The 18,642-nt window shown below is 42.1% G+C and overlaps 3 protein-coding genes across 6 annotated transcripts in view; 1 reads left to right on the top strand and 2 right to left on the bottom strand.

Annotated features, from left to right (window-relative positions):
• The window catches only part of MED12L (mediator complex subunit 12L), a 180,916-nt gene that overhangs the window by 59,600 nt on the left and 102,674 nt on the right, over positions 1-18,642 (top strand). The window lies entirely within an intron of this gene.
• GPR171 (G protein-coupled receptor 171) lies at positions 53-5,880 on the bottom strand. Its single transcript, XM_079978248.1, has 2 exons — positions 5,424-5,880; positions 53-2,096 (listed from the first exon to the last, which is right to left on the bottom strand). Exon 2 carries the CDS (start codon positions 2,039-2,041, stop codon positions 1,076-1,078), a length of 966 nt encoding a protein of 321 aa, XP_079834374.1. The 5' UTR covers positions 2,042-2,096; positions 5,424-5,880; the 3' UTR covers positions 53-1,075.
• P2RY14 (purinergic receptor P2Y14) overlaps positions 9,315-18,642 on the bottom strand; it is a 28,626-nt gene continuing 19,298 nt past the window's right edge. For 2 of the 4 annotated variants that reach the window (XM_079978233.1, XM_079978234.1), the window contains exons 2-3: positions 13,120-13,230; positions 9,315-11,126 (exon numbers count right to left, since the gene is read on the bottom strand). In XM_079978233.1, coding sequence (XP_079834359.1) covers positions 10,093-11,106 — 1,014 coding nt within the window. In that variant the 5' untranslated portion in view covers positions 11,107-11,126; positions 13,120-13,230 and the 3' untranslated portion in view covers positions 9,315-10,092. Of the gene's footprint in view, positions 11,127-13,119; positions 13,231-14,929; positions 15,574-15,666; positions 16,280-16,615; positions 17,084-18,642 lie in introns of those variants that run through there. The other 2 variants (XM_079978235.1, XM_079978232.1) reach the window with 2 other exon arrangements.

Raw genomic sequence — 18,642 nt, forward strand, 5'->3', positions numbered from 1 at the left:
TAAGTAACTTCTTTCTGTCTTTGAAGAGGAAGTCTATACACATGCAAGCAAAACTGCTTAGAGGTTTTATTTACAATTAAGTGGGGTGCAAATTCTGTTAAATAAATAAATTGCTTACTGGCTTACTTCAAACTAATGACAGTTCATTTAGCCAGGTCGTGGCTCGTTGTTTTGTTGTACTCATCATACAAAGTATCACTGAAATAGGTGAGTGGTAAATTAGTTGACTCATTTCCTTATATCCAGTTGGATTTAGTCATGACTAGTTTTACCTGGATTTGGGTTCATACATGAATATTTTGTCCAAGTACATTTTGAAAACTGTACATTGTCTGTCAAGCATATCATGGTCTTCAAGCAGATTAACATGAAAATAGAACCATATCCCATTCATATGCATGGGGCTTGTTCCTGTGACACCATTTTTTATTGTTACATCTGAACCAGCCCCACTGTGTGTACTCCCTTAGATGAATTACATGCTTCTTATATACATAACTCTAAATGTCAGTGTTACGAAAGCAACTGTCTTCAAAAAGGCTCACAAAGTATTCAGTAATGCCACTTTAAGCTATCTGAAATTACAAATTACAGGTATGCAGGGGGAGAATTCATAGAATTGTTGATTTGGAAGGGATCCTGAGGGTCATCTCTGTTCATCCCTCTGCAATGCAGGAACCTCAGCTAAATCATTTGCCATGGGGCACTTTGAGTAATACCCAGCCAAGCCATACACAGAGTAGACTATTGAAATCAATGACTAATCTGAGTATGACTATCATTGTATTTCACCCTTCAGAAACAAAATGTGACAACTGCTTGTGACACATTGTGCAACCAAATTCTACAGAGCAATAGCTACTAGCAGTTAATATTGTATCTTGGGGTGGGGATATTGCTTCTTTCGCTTAGCAGTTTCTCAGAAAATGCAGTGCCCTTGCAACTGAAGCTCTACCTGAAGGAAAGATGGAGAGATTGTGTGCTCTAGCTGGGGGTGGGGGGTGGGGGGTGGGGTCAATGCATTTTTTTATGTGCAGTAAATTGTCTAGAATGGTCTGCAGTCTCAACTGAAACATCAAAGTGCTGTCTCTGTTAATGCATTTTCTGGGGGAGTATTATTTTCTTTACGCGACCCGAAAGCCTTTGTCACGTTCAGTCTAAATGTCTTTGAAAGGTAAAAATACAAAACTGGGTCAAAACAGAGATTTGACACACCAAGTAGCAGGGTGGATTCTTTTGCTTTGAAGAGCGTTCGCCTGAGAGAGCAGTCTGTGGTTATAGCTCTGCTTTGACTCAGAGTATACGGGATCCGGACAATATGGTAAGGAACAAAGCATATTATGTAGCTTGCAGTGACTAAGAGTATGTTCACCAGAGCTTTCTTCACATTGTCGTAGCTCACGTTGTATCTGTTTCGATAGAGTAATCTGATCACAAGGAAGTTAGAAATAAGCACTATGGCGGAAAAATTGAGAAATATTGCAGAACAAATGAAATTAGTGAAAACATGCCAATCTCTTCCCACCGTCGTTTTGAAATCAATACAGCCCACATTGGCCGTTTCTTTGATTTCTTTGATTGGAATTGCCATGTTTGGCACCATGATAAGTAGAACCATTGCCCAGACTACTGCTGATATCATCTTAGCAAAGCCAGGCTCCTGGATGCGATAGATCTTGCAGCTGTGTATTAACTGAAGGCAACGGTCCATGCTTACAAATCCCAAGAATATGATGGATAAGTACATGTTGATATAGATGAGGCAAGCTGTGACTTGGCAGTGGAATATTTTCAGTTTCCAGGGAGCAACTCCTAAATCAACTGCGATTTTCACCGGCAAGGCAAGGGTTAGCAAAAAGTCTGCTGTTAGCAGGTTAATTAAGTAGACGCTCATACATTTGCGATGTTGCTCTGCCTTCAGGAAGGTCCACAGGGCAAAGCAGCTCCCGATGAACCCAATAAGAAAGATCAAGTAATAAAAATAAGGAAATGGCTCCATGGCAGAATAAACATTGCAACCTGAGGAATTGGTTATGCGCATCTTAAATGCTTCACAGGAAAGGCAAAGTATGTGCACCTTTTCTGAGAGACAAAACCTGGAGTTGGAAGAGAGAGAGAGAGAGAGAGAGAGAAACAAACAAACAAACAAACTGACTTTCTGTAAGCAATAGTGTCGTACAGTATCTAACGAAATCTACGACTGTTCTTAAGAACAGGCACCCCCAAACTCGGCCCACCAGATGTTTTGGGATTACAATTCCCATCATCCCTGACCACTGGTCCTGCTAGCTAGGGGTGGTGGGAGTTGTAGTCCCTAAACATCTGGAGGGGATGCCTGCTTAAGAAGCTCAGGAGCAACTTTCCCTATTCTGGTGCCTGCCAGATGTTTTGGGCTATAGCTTCCATTGGGCCCAGCCAATGGTACACATACATTTTTAAAAAATGTTTAAAGCAACTTTTTGACAAATCGGTTCAGTGTGATGCTGCATTCATATGAGAAATGCATTTACTCCAAAGCATTTCCTTTTCAGTTAGCAGGGCTGATTGCGGACTTAATCGTCCCAGAAATGGAACAAATAAGTGTGAACACTGCTTCTCTTTTTGTTTTATTTGGTATTCTCAGACATCCCTAGGCATAGGAGGTTTTAATTAAGATGCAAACCGTATTTGCCAAGAACATTTCCATAGTTTGATGGTCTGATTTTTTGCAGCAAGATCTGTTTTATAGATGTACTGGTAGAAATCATTGCTAGAGCCATGCACACTGAAGAGGAAGTGGCTATTTTTAACATTTCTAAGAAATGAAATGCAGTAATGATTTCCAGATGAAGAACAGTGAACCTTCAGCTTCCATTTGATGCACCTCATAGATGTTTGCCTTCTCCAGTTGTTGTGGAGCTGTTGGTGTACAAACAGAACTGTAGATTAAACGCCGGAATTGTTAACGTTGGCAGTTTTACAACAATAAAATGTGTGTGTATCAATCTACATTTTTTTTCCAAGAGCTTTGGCTCTAAATGGAAGTGATTTTTTGTGCAGTCTTTTGAAGTGCACAAATATTATACCACAGGTATGCCATCATTTTCAGAGATAGATAGTAAAGGAACCTAGTTTATATAACTAGCCAACAAAAGTACCTCGGTTTAAGAACAGCCCTGTTTATGAACTATTTGGTATACGAACTCTGCAAAACCGGAAGTAGTGTTCCAGTTAGCAAACTTTACCTCAGTCTATGAACGGAAGCTGGTGGAAGGGCACCGGCGGCGGGAGGCCTCATTAGGGAAAGTGCATCTCAGTTTAAGAACGGCTTTGGTTTAAGAATGGACTTCCAGAATGGATGAAGTTCGTAAACCGAGGTACCGCTGTAATGCAGAGGGTAGTGTGACTGCACAACGGGGGACTAGTGTGGCCAACCTGCTCAGAAGCTCCCAGCACAATTTGGATTGCCTGGAGCACAAATGCCAAACTCAACTCACTCACCTTATGAGTAAATTTGTAGCAATGGGTCAGAATTTACATCAGAATGAAATCAAATCAGTTGGTTGGGCAAGGGGATAGTCTGAAACATGTTAAAGCCATCAAAAGGAGAATCCATCAGAGAGGAGGCAAGTGATAGTGAGGCGTGAGTCATTGGAGGTTTGTATAATACACTTTTGTTGGTTATAAAAGTTATAAATGGAAATCAAATTATAAACATTCTCATTTAGCCAAGTATTGGACAACTCTGTGGCAGTAAGTCAGCTTTTAAATGACTTTTGAAAACTGTTCATTCTGTCAGGAAATTATCTTTCCCCAATAGTTTTCTGATTTCTATTCTCTTTTGTTTTGTTTTGTTTTGTTTTAATTTTATGGTTTTATCTATTGTCCTGAACTGATTTATTTTTTTAATGAAGTAGTGGTATATAAATATTTTAATAAATAAAAATAAATGAGGATGAGGGCCCAATTTGTATGTCCCTCTCTACAGACAACGAAATTGTCCATTTATCCAAACCTTTGTAATGACTTGATTACTCTAAAGTAGCATCTACTCTAATCAACATGGCAAGGCATCTTTTAGATGTATCTGCACCTTTCAATGGGTTTCACTTCTCCTACAACTATGTAAACTAAAGATTTGCAGATGGTTTGCTTATTCAAGTGTGTGACAGCTATGGGGATGTATTTTTTTCAAGGGCTTTCTGACCACAACCCATTGCTACCTCATTTCTCACAACTCAGAGACATCTATAGCCAGCTAACTATTTCACATCTTGTTTTTATATCCTGCCTTTCATCCAACCACAGGAGCACAAGGTAGCTAACAACATAAACTAGGCAAAAATCAAACAGACATCAGTGGCAGAATTAAAACCTCAGAATCAAGCCAATCAACAGCAGCAGCAAGTAACTGTAGCACTGCTAAAACAAAATCTGTTATCAGCCAAATCAAAGTAACCAAGGGCTTGTTGGAATAAGGCAGCTTTTGTTTGCTTACAGAATGCCTGAAATGTTGAAATCTGGTGGGCTTCTCTTCAGGTCATTAGGTGCATGCCAGCAGCTATTTACTAATAGTCAGCAAGGGAGCCTGGTCAGGTTGAGTACAATTCAGCATTGCACTCTTAAGCTGGTGTCGTGTGTTATGACAGTGGTGTGGCAAGTGTTAAAATACGCCTGTAATGTGTGCAGTTAACTGACCATGCGGATCAGACTGCTAATCTGCCAAGTTCCCAGTCGGCAAGGGATATGTGGTGCCTGAGGGTTGATAAGTGTGGAAAGTCAGTTATTTTCCCAAGGTCTGAAGGCACATTGCTGAAGCTAAGCAGGTTTGGGTCTCTGCATACTATCAACACCATGTGGAAGTATGCCGTCGGTCAACTTTGGTATATCCTACGTCCATTTTATTAGTAGCTTACACAGATGATTCCTTTTAAATCTTGGAGTCTAGAAAGATCTGAGAGAGTTTGGGAGCAACCACTATGAAGGGATGAAACACATAGGAATGCAGTAAGCTGCCTTATACAGAGTCAAATCACTGGTCCTTCTAGCTTAGCATAGCCTATAGCAGCAGATCTCCAGGGTTTAAGACTGGGTTCTCTCCCAGCCTTTCCTGGAGACGCCGAGGACTGAACCAGGGACCTTCTGTGTCAGAGATGCTCTTCCACTGAGTTTAAATATCATAATCTTCCTTCTGAGAAAATGACAGTCACTTTGAATCAATCACCAATTGCACTGTGGTCCTGAGATAGCAAATGCTTGATTCTGTCAACTCCTTCAACAGAAAAACTAAAGTCGTTGCAGTTTTTGTGACTACGAAGCTTCAGCATGGAGTATCTATACTGAGTTTGTCCCTAATTGCAAACACTAACAGTTTACATAGCCTGCGTTTTGTATTTGCGCCAATGATAATAATGACTGGGTAAAGTATTTTAAAAGGTACATACCTGTTTTAGAGTCCAAAAAGCATTGAAGAAGTTTGTTAAATCTCCTGTTTAGTATTGGCAGGCGACCTGCTTTTTGCCTTGTGGCCAGCTACCTTTCCTTTTGCTCTTTATATAGTTCGTATCTTAAAAGAGATTTTCCTGTGGCTTTCAAACACATCAGTTGACGTCTATGAAACCAAAAGCCATCTGAAGGTGTGTGCGTGTACGCACACTCTTAAGAGTTCAAAATTATTCAGTGTTGCAAAATAATACTTCATCCTCCTCTTGTGATTGGGTGGGAAAGCAAAGTTGCTGTAATGACTTGAGACCATTATCCTTTTAATTTTTGCCAGTGGAATGCCAGAACAGTTGAAATAGTAGCAGAATAATGCACCTTGCTTTCTCAGGGAGCAAACTGGAGTGTGAGGTTCAGCAGAGCATAAATATGTATGTAATTTTAAAGGTTTTAATTAAAGCAGTCCTTCACTGATACTATCTAGGTGGTCACAGTCCAGCAAAATTAATTGCAGCAAGTTTTAAATTAAATTAACTGGTATTAAAGGTAGAGGTAAAGGCTGGATGGTTAAGTCCAGTCATAGAGAACTATGGGGTGTGGCGCTCATCTCACTTTCAGGCCGAGGGAGCCGGCATTTGTCCACAGACAGCTTTCCGGGTCATGTGGCCAGCGTGACTAAACCGCTTCTGGAGCAACGGAATAACAGTGTTATGACTAAAATAAATAAAACATCGTTATAAAAGCATAATTTAGACAAACAGGCAAAAACAAAACAAAACATTGAATTGACTTTTGCTAATCTCAAGAGATTTTAGTGTAGGCTGAATTCTTCCACTGAAAGCATTGGAACTTGAACTACCGTATTTTTCGCTCTATTACACGCACCGGACGATAAAGTGCATCTAGTTTTTAGAGCAGGGGAAAAGTATTATTTAAAGGGAGCACTGAGCAGAACCTATATGCATCCCAGGCTCTGCTCAGCACTCCCTTTCACGAGCCGCATGGAGCGTGTGTGTGGTGCTTGCAGGCTTTCCCCCGGCTCTTGGGGGCTTTTCTGGGAGGTGGGGGAAGGGACAGAGCCGCGCACTTTGTCCCTTCCCCCACCTCCTGCAAAAGCCAGGGATAGCCGCACGAAGCCTCCGCAGGGCAGCGGGATGAAGGCAATCCTGCTGGCTGTCTTGGCTGGCTGTCTTGCAGCAATCCCGCTCGCTGTCTTGGCCCATGGGATAGCTGTGCGCAGCCTCTCCCGGGCAAGGGGAGCCTTCATCCCCTGCCTGGGAGGGCTGCGCGCGGCTAAGGCTCCCCCAAGAGCTGCTCTCCCTTTAAAGAGCACGCGGAGTGTGTGCGCAGCTCTTGGGGGAGCCTTCTCCCTCCTCGGGGAAAACCCCCAAAAGCCGCACACACGCTCCGCACGGTTCTTTAAAGGGAGCGCTGAGTAGAGCCTCCCGCCTGCATTTGCTCCATAAGACGCACACACATTTTCCTTACTTTTTAGGAGGGGAAAAGTGCGTCTTATGGAGCGAAAAATACGGTATATCGGGATAATTTCATAACGTTCCTGTGTGTCTGTGTTAAGGAATTCCTTTAGTACCAGCTACAGTGTGGCTACCGTTTTGTTGTTGTTGTGGCTTATGTTATTTGTTGCAACAGAGAGATGCACCTATCTGTTTCTTGGAACTTAATTTGGAGTGATATAGTTACATAGGTTAGTAATAGTACTATCAACTCCTAAATGGCTTTATTCTGAGAAGCATTCATAGCAATTTTTTTGCAATAACTACAGACTATGGTTGTTGTCGTTGTCTTATAAAAACTACTGATAAAAATGTATTATTAAAAAGACTGTGGTCTCACTGGCTTCTTAAATTCATTTCCCTCCCCATGCTCATAAATCCAGAAGCAGGTTTGTGTCCTGTGTTCAGTAGACAACCACCGAATGAATGAAAAGGACCTCACATAAAATATGTTTTCTATGCAAAAAGGACCCCGGTATTCTTAGCTTTCTTCGTTGGGTCCAATGAAAAGAAAGTTTTAAAACCCCCCAAATAAACAAAATCATATCAAACAACATAAATTTTAAACTTAGACATTCCAGATAGTGATACAGTCCCTGAAATACTTCATATTCTATCTTCATACTTATTGTGAAGCCTTGGGTGTGACCCTCATATCCCTCTAGTTTGTAATTCTTTCTGACAGGATCCTGAGGGAAGCTTATGAACAGGGCATGAGGCAACAGCATTCTCATGCTTGTCGCTATCATTTAGTATTTATAGGTATGCAGCCTGAGACTATGGATGTTCAATTCAGCAATCATGGGTAGTGGTGGAGCAAACTTGAGGAACTTTGGTTCATTGGAGCTGAGGAAATGAGTGCTGAGCATGGCACCCTTACATTTTGGAGGCATCTGATGTGATTGCGAACAATGAAACATTAAACAGGAACCGAGAAGCAGAAGAAAATCGGGACTGCTTCCAACAATGCTGACCCTAAATTTCAAATCTTGCTAGAAGGAACAAGGCTTCCATCCCCCATATAATCCCATTTCCATCAAATCTAGCTCCCTAATGCTACAGAGGTTTCTCCAGTTCAAAATGAACAGTTTCCAACAACATATTGTGGCATCTAATAAGGGGGAACTGTTCTCATGGCCTACTCAACCCTGAGCGCCAGAGTTGTGTATTACAGAAGGCCTCAAAGCATCTGACTAGCTCTCAGCTGCAGAACTGACAAGAGAGTTGCAACCTTTTGCTGTGCTGAGTCAGACTTGAACCATACCTGCAGCTTTTGTTTGAGAAGACATGTCCTTCCCAAACCACTGATCTGCCTATATACTCCAATTGGCATTGTTTCCTGTTGTTCCCTCCTGACGAGAAGGGAGCAAAAATCACCATTGCCAAGAGCGTGCACCAGTGAGGAAAAGCAGATCTCTGAACTAATATTCATACAATACACCTGGGAACTGTTGATAGGAAATTACCCCCTCCCCCCATTGACTTAATTTATATTGTTACTGGGATGCCTGATGCTATTGTTGGGTTAAAGTTATGACAGTACTGTTTTAGTTGAAGAGGCTGTGTTTGCAAAAGAGAAGGGATGAAGATTTTCACTGGAGAAATTCAGGAATACAGTTGTACCTTGGTTCTCAAATGCCTTGGTACTCAAACACTTTGGTTCCCAAACTCTGAAAACCCAGAAGTATGTGTTTCTGTTTTCAAAAAAAAATTCAGAAGCTGAACGTCCAATGCAGCTGTCGGCTATTGTTTCCATGGCGCCTGCACCTATCAGAAGCTGTGCCTTAGTATTCGAACATTTCGGAAGTCAAATAGACTTCCGGAACTGATTAAGTTTGGTGCTTTTGTTTTTGCTATTTATTTTGTGTTTTTGTTTTTGAGGCTTTTTCAATTAATCTGTTTTTGTGACTGTGTGGAACCCAGTTCAGCTACTGATTGATTGATTGTGTGACTGTGGAAATGGATAAAAGATCCCAACCCCAATCCAAACAATGACAATCAGTGCAGGTAAGAAAAAAATAATAATTTTTATTTTTATTATCTACAATACTATCTTATTTATTTTATAGTACAGTACACTGATTATTGCTTTCATTTTATGGATCAGTGGTCTCGTTAGATACTAAAATTCATGCTAAATTGCTGTTTTGGTTTTTTTTTCAAAAGTCTGGAATGGATTAATGCGTTTTGCATTACTTTCTATGGGAAAGCGCGCCTTGGTTTTGGAACGCTTTGGTTTTGAAACGGACTTCCGGAACGGATTAAGTTTGAGAACCAAGGTACCACTGTATAACTCTTCTGATAGGGGATTCTTTCTAGCAATACAGCATTTATAAAATTAGATAGATGATAGATAGATGATAGATATTAAATAGCCATTGCTGAAATCCACGTTATTTTATTTTGATATAAATTCAAGCACAAAATGCACATAGCACTCATGTTTGTATGACTTTTGCAAACAAATATATTAATAAAAAATCGAGAAGCCAAGTGAAACAATCAGTTCATTCACAATAGTGATAGTGTCTTTTAAGTCAGCTACAGCTGTCCATATTGTTTAGATTCAGTTAAGGTGTGAAACAGTCAGAGCTACCTCCTTACTGGTTGCAAGAAAGAAGGCAGTGGAGTGAGAGCTAGCTAAGCGCAGGCTCAGCTTGGTGAGGGAGTGACCCATTTGCACGCAAGGACCAGCCTCCCATTGGGTCCATCTTAGCATATTGTAAATAGCTTGCTCTCATAGAATCAAAGAATTGTAGAGTTGGCATGCATTCTGATGGTCAACTTGTCCAACCTTCTGCAATGCAGACAGCTAAAGTATCCATGTCAGATGTCCATCCAACCTCTACTTAAAAACCTGCAATGAGGCAAAGTCCACCACCTTCAAGCGGAGTCTATTCCACTATGCTCTTAACTGTCAGAAAGTTCTTTCTGATGTTTAGTCGGAATCTTCTTTCTTGTAACTTGAAGCCATTGTTTCGAGTCCTACCCTCCAGAGCAGGAGAAAGCGAGTTTCCCCCCCCTCTTCCATGTGACAGTCCTTGAGATATTTGAAGATGGCTTTCATATCTCTTCTCAGTCTCCTCTTTTCCAGGCTAAACATACCCAGTTCTCTCAACTGTTCCTGATAAGGCTTGGTTTCCAGATGCTTGATTGGAATTTATGGAATAACTACTGTTTCACAAATCACATTTGACTTTTTAGATCTAGAGTTTTCTAATTCCTCAGACACCTTCAACTTGAGGTGCAATTTTTGGTATAGCCTTTCCTTGAAGGGTTGGCAAAGAAATACATAAATAATAGGATCGAGGCAAACATTTGCAGCACACAGGAGCAGAGAAAGTTCCTTTAGGTAAAACAACACCTCTTTTGTTAGGCAGTTATAATGATGTGAAGCAGTTTGACTCAATGTGTATGGGATTCTTACAACATGGTATGGAACAAAGCAAATGATGAATACAAGCATGATTGTGAAAATATTCCGATTGGTTTTTTTCCTTGACCGTTTGGAGTTTTTCCTGAATTTTTGGTGGGATAGATATATTTTCCTTGCTATAGAACTGTAAAAGGCTATTAGGAGTAAAAAGACAGTCCAAAAAATTCCTAAGCAGATGTAGTTCGAAGCCTTGTGCCACTGAACTCCAAGTTCATTTTTGAGGTTCACACAGTTCTTCGAAAGATTTTTGGTAGGATGTTGATTTGTTAAAATTGTATTGGGAAGTGATATCACTATATGAAGTGCCCACACGGCTACACAGATACATCTGCTACATCGAACAGTGTGGAAAGATGTGATGAACTGAGGCTTCACAACTTTGTAGCATCGGTCGAAGCCTATGAGACCAAACAGTGTTATGCTGATATACATATTTAGGTAAAATACGACAGCCGAAAAACGGCAGACGAAAACACTGAGCCGCCAAGATCCAATTTCTGAATCGGCAAAAACTTTAAATGGGAAAGTTAAGCTCATGATGAGGTCAGCAACCACAATGTTCTTGAGATAGACGATAAAACTTGTCTTGCTGGGAATGTACAGAAAGACCCAGGCTGCCACCCCATTCAACAGGATTCCTCCTAGAAAGATCAGACCATAGGCAACTGGAAGAACTTGTTTTCTTATTATCTCATTGAAGCTGCAGGAGTTTCCTAGAGGAGTGCTTGAATTAGGCATCTCTAGTGCATTTTCAGTTCCTGTGAGCAGAGAAAGAAAGAGTTATCCACAAGAAGAATCACCTCCAGCAGAATCCCCCCATGTATCTTGCTATATAGCACATGAAGACCACATTCAGGAATTATGTGCTGCCACTTTGGAACATTTTTGCATGGAGCTAAATCACATATGTTTCCACAAGAGCAGGAATAGGGAGCCTTTTTCAGCCATTCTTGGGAACTTTCCAGGGGTGGCATTTGCCTGCTGTGGGTGCGACCAGAGGCAAAAATGCAGAGAGCAATGCTTATTCAGTAGGCTGAAATATAATGTACTTTGCAGTCAGTGTAGGTTTCACATCAACAGGTGCAAACTTTCTGGGGGTTTTTCGGGAGCCTAAGCACCAATATTGTCTTGAGCCAGTGTGGTGTAGCGGTTAAGAGCGGTAGTCTTGTAATGTGGGGAACCGGGTTCGCGTCTCCGCTCCTCCACATGCAGCTGCTGGGTGACCTTGGGCTAGTCACACTTCTCTGAAGTCTCTCACCTCACAGAGTGTTTGTTGTGGGGGAGGAAGGGAAAGGAGAATGTTAGCCGCTTTGAGACTCCTTAAAGGGAGTGAAAGGTGGGGTATCAAATCCAAATTCTTTGATATTTGCTACTATGAAGAAGTTTGAGTACTATTGCTGTATAAGGGAGGGATAAGAGAACACACAGAATAACATAACCAGTGAAGCTGAGCAGCTGTTGGTGAATGTTTGATGGGCGTACTAAATTGGACCATGGGTCCAATGCAAGACCAAACCATCACCTCTTTTACCAGCAGATGGCAAATGATGATAATAATAAGAATATAATTTATTTTTTATACCCTGCCCATCTGGCTGGGTTTCCCCAGCCATTCTGGACAGCTCCAAACAATATTAAAAACACAATAAAACATCAGACATTAAAAACTTGCCTATTCAGTGGTGCCCTGCAAGACGAATGCCTCACAAGACGGAAAACCCGCTAGACGAAAGGGTTTTCCGTTTTGGAGGCGCTTCGCAAAACAAATTTCCTATGGGCTTGCTTCGCAAGACGAAAATGTCTTGCGAGTTCCTGCGGTTTCCCCCCCCCTTTCCCCCCTTTTTCTAAGCTGCTTATCTGCGTATCCGCTAAGCCACTAAGCTGCTAAAAGCCGCTAATAGCGCTAATCCGCTAAGCCGTCAATGGGCTTGCTTCGCAAGACATAAAAACCGCTAGACGAAGAGACTCGCGGAACGGATTAATTTCGTCTTGCGAGGCACCACTGTACAGGGTTGCCTTCAGATGTCTTCTAAAAGTCAGATAGTTATTTATTTACTTGACATCTGATGGGAGGACACTCCACAGGGTGAATGCCACTACTGAGAAGGCCTTCTGCCTGGTTCCCTGTAACCTCACTTATCGCAGTGAGGGAACCCATTTAGGGCTTTAAAGGTTAGCACCAGCACTTTGAATTTTGCTCAGAAATGAGCAATAAGATACCATGAGAGGGCTAGCTAAGGTGACAACCTCCCAGATGTTACAACTTCCATCAGCTTTGGCTAGCATTTCCACTGTTCAGGGATTATGGGACATGTAGTCCAACAAAGCCATTTCCCGTCCCCGGGGAGATGACGGTGCGGGCTCGGAGCGGTGACCCTGGTGAAATTCCTAGTTGATGTGCATCAGCAGGGCTCCCCCTTCTGGTGGTTAACCCTTCCAAGACTCCTGCAGACGGGCAGGAGTCAGATATAGCTTAAGCCAATACCACTCACATTCTGTAACCAATAAAGTTGTGGGCTTTTTTGCCCATTAATCTAAAATACTGTTTCATGTGTTTTTTATTCTACTTCCCGGGAGGGTTTGGGACCTTGCCACGCAACATCTTTGAGAGCGCCACATTAACTACTCCTTGTGTAAGAGATTATAAAAGGAATTCTTGCTGGAGTGAGTGTAAATTGCTTTCCTGGAGGGACCACCAAACCTGAAACTGCAGGGTGAAATCTTCAGCGTTGCTGAAATAGCCTTGCTTACCTTATTTTCTTGGATCTTGTATGTTGTCTTGTATATTCGCTTGACTGTTTAATGGTCTGGGGAGGCTTTCCGTTCTAAGGAACACATGGAGTCTGCCATTCTTGGGTAGGTCTGTATGTATAAGAGGGGTGAAAACTTAGCTGTCAGGTAAAAACTGGGATCCTAAATTTGAGAAAAATATATTATTTCCTCTTATTTGACATGGCTGGGAAAGTTAAAATACCTTGAGATACACTAAATTTATAGTATGAAGACTTTTACTGTAAATGTATGTTTCCCTCCCTCCCTTGTAAGTGCCATGTGATCTCCCCAATTTGAGAACCCTGGTTGAATATACAGTTCTTGGTTCTGTTGGTACAGCTCTCCCAAAAAATAAGCACTATTGGATCCTGCTGATTTCAAATGGGGTAAATTAAGTGCTTCAGTTGGGTTAACTTTAGCAGTTGTATATAACCTCTATTTCCAGCTTTTACTGAAAGGCAGGGTTCTGCTGCACAGGGCCCTCTTCTGCAGACATTGCTAGACTCTTACTAGAACTTGATAACCCTGTCCGTTGATTTTAAACTGCAAAATCAACATTGCCAATTACACAGCCCTCAAGGTGGTAAGAATTGATTTGAAAACGCAACGGGAACCATTTCCAGCATGGTTCTCAGTACAAAATAAGGTGTCCGCCCTTCATAAAGGAGCTATAGCAAGACAGAAAAATCCCTGAGTTTATTTGCTTGAGGTTCCTTTTGCTCCCTTTTTTGTCTGCCTTTCTGCTTTCCAGCCTAGCAAACATAGGGTTGGACCCATGATTTATATCCTTTATTTGGACTCCTTCAGGAGGAGATTTTCATCAATTCCCTCTGTCTCTGCAACCCCTTGAAAATGGGCTTCTGAGGGTTGGCGCACCCTCCAGAATAGCATGGGAAAAGGTGGCCAGGGGCTGCTGGGAGAGGCAGACACCAGCAAAATCCCACCCCCCTTTTCTACCAGTAGGTAATGTCCTGAGTGTAACTTAATCCAGGAAGAACTAGGACTAGTGGGAGCAGGCTGTGGGATTCAACCCATTGCTGTATTCTTACTTTCAGCTCATGGGAAATGAATTGATAATGGATTTTCAGAAAAGAAACAGAACAGGATTATTATTTTTTGCAACATGTATAACTGAAACATATTCTTATTTGTATACATTCTGCCATTGCCCTTATTTATGAGGTATGGTAACTGTTTTCTGGTCTCTCCTTTTGAAGATATCTTTAAAAAGCACGCATTATTTTTACATTCACATTACAACTGCCTACCCAAACAGCAAAGTATCCTGAATGTGTTGGAGCTTCAGCTATTCTGTATCAAAATGCAACCAGATTAACTTTTCAAATTCTTTTTGAAAAATCCTTAAATTTAAAAACTTTAAATCCTTTGAGAACCCCAAAACACAGAATAAATTGACATAATAATAAAAGAAGCTTTTTACAACTTCCTCAGAAGCTCATGTGGTGCTAGTTAATACTAGGGTGAAATTAGTACAGCATGCAGAGAAGCGCCTTCAGCCCTATGTAAGTTAGGTGAACCTTAGTAAACAGAATAAGCTATTATAAGTACTGAATAGTACCCTGTTATTCATCTGTGAAATATTGGAGGATGTGACGGAACAATACATTTCATTACTAGAAGCCGCACACTTTAAAAAGTTTTATTGGATTTCTGCTTCCAATTTTTAAGCTGAGAAAATGACTTGCATTAGGATTAAGCGTTTCCATATGAAGGAGTCTTTAAAAAACAAGCTTATGCTTATTTGAATGCTTCAGTTGCATTTACTTACCAATTTGGAGAGTCCGGAATCCTTTCAAGCTATTAAGTAACTAAAAAATATGTTTCCGAATTCAAGCAGGAATAATGCTCCTTGCTATTCCTGCCCTGCCTGGTTTAAAAACTCTGGAACTTCTTGAACTCCAAAATTGGGCTTTAAAAAAGCCATTGTTAGTAATGTTTCTTGTTGGTGCCAAGTATGGGTTAAGTGTCAAATGCTGCAGCTGGCCAGCTCTCCTATACTTCCACGAAGGGCAGCTCTGAACTATTTAAGTGACAAACCCCAGACCTTGGCAAAAAAAGAGGAAATGTTGTGAAAGCTGAAATCTTACTTGCTAGCATATAGCTCCTGTAGATTTTTTTTGCCTCACTCTTAGAAGCATTCTATAGAACAGTTAAAAAGAGTTGGCTTCAGTGCTCTGGGAGATGCTGTTCATTTATCTCTGGAAACTGTTCAGTGCAGTTCCACTCTGGGTTGCTGAACTACAGCTCCCATCATTCCTGACCATTTGTCACGCTGGCTGGAGCTAATGAGAGTTGGAGTCCAACAACATATGAAGGGCCACTGGCTACCATCACCCAGACGATTATTCTTACTAGGTTTCTATCCCAGCCTTCCTCCCGAAGGAACCAAGAGTAGCAAACATCAAAATGTGAAAGCAGTCCAGTAAAACATAATTTAAACATTTCAAAACAACTAAAACATTTAAACACTCACAGCTTCTGAAACATTAAAAAGCAGTCACGTACCTGCATAATTATTAATTCTGTGTTTGCCACGGCCAGTGTCTATCACCCATCAATTGCCTGGGTAAACAGGAATGATTCTAAATCTGTCCTGGAATTCAGTAGTGAAGGAGACTGGTACCCTAACCAGGACAGGCATTCCACAAACGGGACCATCCCTGAGAAGGCCCTGCCATGGACAAATAGCTTCCTTTTAGTATAATGCAGTGACTGGTGGTTTTGTAGCCGTGCAAGGGAACTTGTGCTCATTTCCTGACTCGTTCATACGGTACTTGGAGAAGAAGTCATGGCCTTGTTAACGGAGTGCTTTCCTTACGTATGAAATTGGAAGTAACTCGGCATTCTTTTTAAAGACAAGAATGAGATCACAATTGGCACAAGATAGTAAACCTTCAAATGAGAATTTCTAGGGAAAGCAGTTTGATTCCTCTTCAACTATACCCGTTCTTTTAGTCAGCGGGGAAAACCACCATCTGTTGTGAGCCACTTTGGACAGTGTGGGAAAGAATTTGTGTTTCTGATAAGTTGTGATTGCTGGCATCTTTATAATGACCTTAAAAAAAATGTTTTCTAGGGCATTGAAAAACACACTATCAGAAATAGGGTATAAATACAACTACAGTGGTGCCCCGCAAGACGAATGCCTCGCAAGACGAAAAACCCGCTAGATGAAAGGGTTTTCCGTTTTGGAGGTGCTTCGCAAAACGAATTTCCCTATGGGCTTGCTTCGCAAGACGAAATGTCTTGCGAGTTTTTTCGACTTTTTTTCCCTTCCCCCCCCTTTTCTAAGCCGCTTATCTGCTTATCCGCTAAGCTGATATGCCGCTAAAAGCCGCTAAGCCGCTAATAGCGCTAATCCGCTAAGCCGTCAATGGGCTTGCTTCTCAAGAAGAAAAAACCGCTAGACGAAGAGAATCGCGGAACGGATTCTTTTCGTCTTGCGAGGCACCACTGTATTAGAAATTCAGCTATCATAATTCTTTGCTTCTTTGAATCATTTACGTAGCTCTGCTTTTGGATTCTGAGACATGTTCCAAGGACACAAAATAGCCACTGCCTCCACATATCTATATTTCTCATACCAGCTGTTTACATGTGTGAACAACCAGTTTTGCAAGAATCACCTGCTCTCTATCCTGTGAGCTGAGAAAAAAAATCACATGCTGTGATTTCTTAAGTTTACAAAAGGGAAGTTGCTTGGGCATTTCACTGCTGATCTACCCATGTAAGCTTTGAGGAAGCCATGGTGGCGTGTGACCTGAACAAACTCTGAATGGCAAAAAACAGGGAGTACTTGTATTGTGTCAAGGCAAAGACTTTATAAGCGTTCCTTCCCTATGCTTAGGGAAAAGGAAGGTGTTTCCTATTTTGTTAAGACTTATGAGAATTATGATCCTGTGTTGTTTTGTTCTGGTCTGCTTTTTACCTGGAACTATTGGATCAAAGGGTAAGGGACATGGGTGGCGCTTTGGGTTAAATCACAGAGCCTAGAACTTGCCGATCAGAAGGTCGGCGGTTCGAATCCCCGCGACGGGGTGAGCTCCCATTGCTCGGTTCCTGCTCCTGCTAACCTAGCGGTTCAAAAGCATGTCAAAGTGCAAGTAGATAAATAGGTACTGCTCCGGCGGGAAGCGTTTCTGTGCGCTCTGGTTTGCCAGAAGCGGCTTAGTCATGCTGGCCACATGTACGCCAGCTCCCTCGGCCAATAAAGCGAGATGAGCGCTGCAACCCCAGAGTCGGCCACGACTGGACCTAATGGTCAGGGGTCCCTTTACCTTATTGGATCAAAGCCTTTTTTTTAAAAAAAAAGAAAGTTTTTATTCTGTACACAATCAGATTTCGACTGTGGACTGAACTCAGCACTTTTCTGACCTGATACAGTTTATTTTACCCTCCACACACAATGCATTTCATAAGGTGTACTGGAGAAGGCTCAAGAACTCTGAAGGAGAAGAGAAAGCTTTCCCAACCCTTGGCATACAATTCAAGTCCAGTGGACTAACCAATTTAAGGCAGCTGCATGAACCCATTGTTCCCTACAGACTAGTGATGATTATTTTCCAAAGAAGCCCACATAACCAAATGCAAGGTGTGGTGCCGTTGCATAAACAACATTTTCCCAAGAAACCATTATTCTTATCCTTGACTGAACGTAACCTTGATATGCAAAACCCGCCTTTATCCACAACTGACACAAGCCTTGTCAGCATTGCTGGCAATGTTTTTATTCACCCTTGTTATGACTCTGCTGGCTGAAGCTTATGGGATTTGCGGTTCAGAGGGCACCAGGTTAGGGTAGGCTGCCCTATGCTGTCAAAAGCATGTAAGCTATGGTTACCAGATTTTTTTCAATGAATCCGGGGACACTCTTTTTTGAAGCTGAGTAGCAACAGGGAGTCAGTAGTGGGGATGGTGAGGCAAAAGACCCCGGGCCCAAGCACACATGCATATACATGAAGGGTGTAAAGCCCTTCTTTCGCACCCTGTGAAACATAAATGCGCAGAGTTTTTTAAAAAAACTGGGCAACAGTGCGCCGCCCGCCCATGACTCCTGAGCCTTCCCCAATTTCTCCCCCTCCCCCCTTTGTTTTGACAGATCAGGGGAGGCTCGGGAGTCACGGGTGGGCAGTCGTTGCCCAGGAGGGGCCAGCCTGGTAGTGCAGTTGGCTCTGGCTGGCTTCAGGAGCTGCTGGTTGCCGCGGCGCAGAAAAAATGGCAGGCACCACGGCAGCGAGCAGCGAGCCGCTCCTGAAGCCAGCCAGAGCCAACAGCGTTAACAGGCTGGCTCTGGGCTGCTGAGGCTGCCGCTGCCACGTTTCCTGGAGCCAGATTTGCAAATCTGGGGACATTCCGGGGATGGAATTTGTCCGGGAACAGATTTGCAAATCCGGGGACTGTCCCTGTGAACCTGGGATGCCTGGTAACCCTAATGTAAGCTCCTCAGGGAGAGCAGTTTCCCTCTTATATACATAGTATTGG

Source organism: Podarcis cretensis (genome assembly GCF_951804945.1).
Source record: "Podarcis cretensis genome assembly, chromosome: 5".
NCBI lineage: Eukaryota > Metazoa > Chordata > Lepidosauria > Squamata > Lacertidae > Podarcis > Podarcis cretensis.